Source organism: Hylobates moloch, unplaced genomic scaffold, assembly GCF_009828535.3.
Source record: "Hylobates moloch isolate HMO894 unplaced genomic scaffold, HMol_V3 SCAFFOLD_1, whole genome shotgun sequence".
NCBI classification, from domain to species: Eukaryota; Metazoa; Chordata; class Mammalia; order Primates; family Hylobatidae; genus Hylobates; species Hylobates moloch.
The window spans coordinates 220,248,431-220,254,430 of record NW_026652276.1 but is presented as its reverse complement, the minus strand read 5'-3'; the positions used below and the strand labels follow the sequence as shown (position 1 = coordinate 220,254,430).

The 6,000-nt window shown below is 37.5% G+C and overlaps 1 protein-coding gene across 2 annotated transcripts in view; it reads right to left on the bottom strand.

Annotated features, from left to right (window-relative positions):
* Positions 1-1,376: 1,376 nt before the first annotated feature.
* IFT56 (intraflagellar transport 56) overlaps positions 1,377-6,000 on the bottom strand; it is a 55,003-nt gene continuing 50,379 nt past the window's right edge. Inside the window, exons 17-18 of one of the 2 annotated variants that reach the window (XM_032761889.2) lie at positions 5,791-5,924; positions 1,377-4,023 (exon numbers count right to left, since the gene is read on the bottom strand). In XM_032761889.2, coding sequence (XP_032617780.1) covers positions 3,912-4,023; positions 5,791-5,924 — 246 coding nt within the window. In that variant the 3' untranslated portion in view covers positions 1,377-3,911. The remainder of the gene's footprint in view (positions 4,024-5,790; positions 5,925-6,000) is intronic. The other variant, XM_058427101.1, reaches the window with a different exon arrangement.

Below are 6,000 nucleotides of genomic sequence, written 5' to 3'. Positions count from 1 at the left end.
TCAGATTTCATTTAAAGAAAAAGTTTTGATGGCAACAAATGTGCAAACTTCTCTACACAGTCCACACTCAACACACACACATTGACTGATGACATTCATTTTGTTGTGTGCTGTCTTATATTCTTCTTATATTCCTGAAGCTCTGTGTTAAGGTAGTTTACAGGCAAGTCACTAAGTCCCTAGCTCTGCTGCTCTGAGACCATCTTAATAGTCTGGAGTACTGTTTGAACATGATTATAAAGTACATACTATAACCTTGAACTCCTGGTCTCAAGTGATCCTCCCTTCTCAGCCTCCCAAGCAGCTCGGATGACAGGAATGTGCCACTATACCTGACTAATTAAAAAAAATTTTTTTGTTGTTGTAAAGACAGGGTTTTGGTATGTTGCTCAGGCTGGTCTCGAACTCCTGGCATCAAGTGATCCTCCCACCTCAGCCTCCCAAAGTGTTGGGATTATAGGCATAAGCCACTATGCCCAACCTAAAAGTATTGTACAGGATGAAGAAAAGAGAGATAAGACAACTATTCATCTAAGACAGAGATGTTCTTAATACAGGATCTAGTAAATCACTACTTCATTTTTGCCATTAGAAAGTAGATATAACTATTGTGATATCATGCCTGTTTGCTAGCACCTTTCTGAAAGTGCACTAAGCCACAGAGGAGGAAAGCAGTCCCTTGGCTTCCGTCTACTTGGATGCATGTGATGTGTGTGGCACACGTGGCAGAGCCGTGGGCATCTTGCTAGCTGTTGAGCTTTGGGATCCATTCTGATTGCTTCTCCCAAATGAGGCAGGATGCATCTCATTTACATGGATACAAACATTCCATTGCCTTCTTTTATTGCTCAATACTTTATTCCCACTGATTATATCAATCACGTTATATTGTGTTTAGTTGTGTATACTTCTGTTAGAGTTCCTTGAGAGTCAGGCCTGTGCATTATTTATCTTTGCATCCCAAGTACCTGGCATATGCTTAGCACACAATAAAATAATAATTAAATGGGAACTGCATATATGAGGTTAGACTTCACAAGTCACTTGCTCTACCAGTTACTGTATGTTTAATTATTCAGTCAACAAGTATTTGAGAGCTTTCTATGTGTGAGGTACTACACTATGCACTGGTCATATAACTTCTGAATGGGCTGTAATTCAGCAAAGAGCCAAGCCTAGTATGATTCAGCAGGAACCAGCAGCCTCTTAGTGGAAAGGGCTTCTTGGGGAATATGTACTTTCCTCTCTTCTAAAGAGTAACTTATGGGGCCCAAAACTTTATTTCTGTCCTTTCATTCCAGGGCTAGGAAAGAAAGGGTAGAAGGCACATGACATACTTAGGTCCCACCCTCATCACACTCAACAGAGTATCATACTAAGAACCAAATAATAAACTTTAATTTGAATATAATACAGTAGAATAATTATTTTGAGGTACAAAAATAATTATAAAATACTTTTCCCATTTGCAAGTAATGTATGCTATAGACTATAAATGCCAGAAACTGTACATATTTCACTACATGCCTAAGTCTGGGTCTTCCTCTCTCCTCCATCATCACATATAAGAAAACCAGCTGTGCAACACTACTTCGCAATCTCGAAACTCTGTTAAGACACTTCAGAAGTAGCTATCTTTAATAACAGAATTAGATGGTACCTTTCTTTAAAATAGTATGTATGTTTTTTGGCTCAGTCCTGTAGATGAAAAAGTTTACAAAAATTAGATTTCTGCCATTTTTGGAATATCTGCTTTTTTTTCCCAAAAGACAGGAAAATGTCAGAGAGAATCTAGAGTGTTGAACTCAACAAAAGCTCATTTGAAATAAGTCTCCATCAATGGAAAAGCAATTTTTGACTACAGGCAATTTGAAAATAATAGCAATTCACTGGAAGACAAATTTCACTGCCAAAACCTGCTGACGAGTTCTCCCTGTCTTTTCTATTACTGTGTTTCCTAATATTTTAAGTGAGGTAAGAATTACAAGAATGATTCTAAAAATTATAGCAGGTTCTACCCAGATAGGACCCACCTAGTTCCTAAGATGCTGAGAGCCATTTATTATTTAAAAAGTAGGAACAACATGAGGAAACAGAAGCTTTGGCATATGAAAAAAGATGTAGCTTTGCTTCCTAGAATTCAGTTATTTAGGCCAGTTTATTTTGATTTGTGCTCTGAACTGATTATATATGGGTCTAAGATAAAAGACAGAAAAACTGGCCATCTTCACGAGTAGAGGTGAAATAACCCCTTGCCACAGTCCTGAAGGTGAAGGCGATCTTCAGTCATTGATCTCTTCTTGGCTGCTTCCACTCCTGCCATTTTCTCATCTCCTTTCTATACAACTCCTTCACCCACAAGTGGAGTGCTGGGATAAGTGGAACAACTAATACAGTGCCTACGGGGATTTTCCTGACTTCAGTGCTTAAGGAATTCTTTCTTTCAGTTCTCTTCCCATCTATTCTCTTCTAGGTAGGGATGGCTCTGCACTTTCTAGACCTGTAACACTAGGTACCTTAAACTAATAGAAAAAAACTATATGGTGTAAAAACAAAGGTAGTATAAAACATAGAAAGATGTGGGTCTCTTTTCTGGAAATAGGTTGTGAGCTTAAGAATGCTCAGTTGTATAGCAGGTTTATGTTATAAGAGCTCAGAAACATGGGGCTGGAATATGACTTACAACAGAGAGCCTAGCCATTAGGAGATTCCCTCAAAAGACTTTATATAATTCATGTTTTATTATTGTTACATTAATAAGTGCCTACAATGCATATAAATCACTGTAGCCCTACTTTCAAAACTGATGTTTGGGCCAGGCGCAGTGGCTCACGCCTGTAATCCCAGCACTTTGGGAGGCTGAGGCAGACGGATCACGAGGTCAGGAGATGGAGAGCATCGTGGCTAACACGGTGAAACCCCGTCTCTATTAAAAATACAAAAAATTAGCCAGGCGTGGTGGCGGGCCCCTGTAGTCCCAGCTACTCAGGAGGCTGAGGCAGGAGAATGACGTGAACCCAGGAGGCGGAGCTTGCAGTGAGCCGAGATTACACCACTGCACTCCAGCCTGGGTGACAGAGCGAGACTCCTTCTCAAAACAACAACAACAACAACAACAAAAACTGATGTTTGTTCAGCGAGATACATGAACAAAAACCTAACCTGCTTTGTTACCGAAAATATGATGGTACCAAAATATAATGGACTAGTGAGATTCATAAACATTGTTTCTTGAATACCTTTAGAGGTACTACAATTTTTTTCATAGTACTCACCTTTTAAAACATTGCAATACTCATCTTACTGCACTGTAACATGTTATTATCATCAACATTTTAATTACTGAAAGAGTAATCCCATAAATCTATCCTATTAATGACTGGACAGTTTGATAACGTAGCTTACTGCCATTCTTAGAATCACATAGCTAGTTATTCTCCCAAGATTCAGAGGTGAAGTTATGAAACCCTTTATGGAATTCCCCAATAAAATGGGATAAGGTACAGAGATGCCTTAAAGTTAAATGATACAATGATGCTGATTCTTGAACATCAAAGACATTTGTTATTGCAGCCAGGAAACAATGCCATAAAATGCTAACAAAAAAAAGTTATACTGTTTTCCTTAAAGTCAGTAAATTGCATAAAAGTACTCTGAGCATTTTTGGAAGAAAGGCACCAGATAAGTCCAAAGTCTTATTGCTACTAGGATCATACAGGGTCACAGACTATGGCGCTCTGTTCAGCCAGGAGACTAGGTCTCAGCAAGTCAGTCTCTGACCTTGAGGCTTAAAGAGCAAGGAAGGAAAATATCAATAAAACAGAGCCCTGTATCACAGATTAAATTGGAGTGAAAATGATTTCCAGTTTTATGTCAAAGTAGAAGCTGGTTCCTAGGATGCTGGAGCTATTTTAGATGGGCACTCTGTTTTCTTTGGCCCATTTCCTCATGATCCGGATCATGTATTCTACTTGAGTGTTACCTGTGCTTCTCAGTAAATGGAGCACTTCTTGAAGGGTCTCTCTGAGGAAAAGATTTGAAAAGACAAAGTGTTTCAATGAAGAATGAAAATTAAAAAATGAAATAAACTCTGACCTGTCCTTCAGACTGTATGTCTTGTAGGGCATTTTTGGTAATAGACTCTTCCACTGTGTATTCATAAAGCAATTACAAACTGCCTAGCCTTATGTTCTTATGGTGGCATAGTAAAATGGAAATTATGTGAAATCTTTCTTATCAATCCAAGTGTTCCCTGTTTATCCATACTACCTATATACATACTGATAATCTTTTTGTCCTTTCTGAGATGACCTAAACATTCCCATTTCTATTCTTATTCTGCATGACTAGAAAGGGTATATCCAGAAGTTGGGGTTCAAGTTCTAGCTCTAACACCAGCAAGTCACTTAGTTTATCTAACTCATGGATTTCTCCCTTGTTTAAGGTGGTAACCACCTTCAACTAGGCATCACTGTCAAATTCATAAAATTTTACAAAGCCAAAGGAATAAGGGATTTTTTTCAAGAAAAATAATACATGAATAAATATGGAAGAGATGAACATTAAGGACTAAGCCTAGCATTTATATTTGAAGTACTTTAAATTTAATTAAAATTAAAACATATTTTAAGTAATGAATGCTAAAATTTCCCTATTGCCCTAGCAAATCTATAGGCGACTGCCTATGAACCTATTTGCTTAAGAGTCTTCTCATATTTTCTACTTCTTTTTCCCCACAAACAACCTCCTTCACCTAACCAAATGCTTTTAAACTTTTACTTAGAACTAGAAGTACTATAAGGTAGGAAGTAATTTTTGATAGATTATTTTCTTACAAAATTATCACATTTCCTATTCATATATCAGTAACAAATACATTCCATGAAGTTATTTTTAGAAAATGGAATCTAGCTGTGTTTTAATGTTTGTTTCAAATGAAACTATAGGCTGGGCATGGTGGCTCATGCCTGCAATCCCAGAACTTTGGGAGGCTGAGGTGGAAGGATCATCTGAGGTCAGGAGTTTGAGACCAGCCTGGCCAACATGGTGAAACCCTATCCCTACTAAAAATACAAAAATTAGCCAGGCATGGTGGCACGTGCCTGTAATCCCAGCTACTCGGGAGCGTGAGGCAGGAGAATCACTTAAACCCGGGAGGCAGAGGTTGCAGTGAGCTGAGATCACGCCATTGCACTCCAGCCTGGGCAACAGAGCAAGACTCTATCTAAAAAAAAAAAGAAAAGAAAAGAAAAAAAAGAAAAAAAGAAAGTATAAATGACTTAATTTTATTAATTTTATGTAAACTAATATCTCAGTATTTCCTAGAATATGAGAAGGTGAAAGAAAACAAAAGAGTTATCAACCACATCTACTCCATTCCTAATTTTTTGAGACCTAAACTAAAGGACACAAGAAAAAGCCAATAGGCAAAAACCAAAAAACCCGAAAGAGTAGAAGAGTAAAAAAAAACACTTTGTTTATAAAAATGGCTATTTATTTGGAACCAAATATACACCCTGCTCTTATATGTGAAGGCTGTTAGTGTACTCAATGTATATATGACTTAGAATGATCTGATCCTATTATATATGATTTAGAATTATCTGATTCTACAAAATGAATTCTGGAGGAAAATGGTCAGATAGAAATATTTAACATCAACCTTTTTTTCACCATTCTAAAACATAATTATAATTATGCGTTTTCAGAAGATATCATCCAAGAGAACAATTATTTTCCCTCCCAAACCAGCAAATGAGTGGAGGTAGTATTTCTTGCCTGTTTACTTACTTGGGTTCTCTCCCAGCTATGATCATCTGGAAAATGCCCACACAGGCACCCCGTTTGCCTTCCCAATATTCAGGATTAGGATCCAGCCTCTCAAGGACATCAAAAGCTTTGGCAGAATAGTAAAACTGGCCCATCTGAATAAGAGAAAGTATGTGGTAATACTTGCAGTAAAAAGATTGCACAGAAAGAACCTGAACATAAAGATAACAT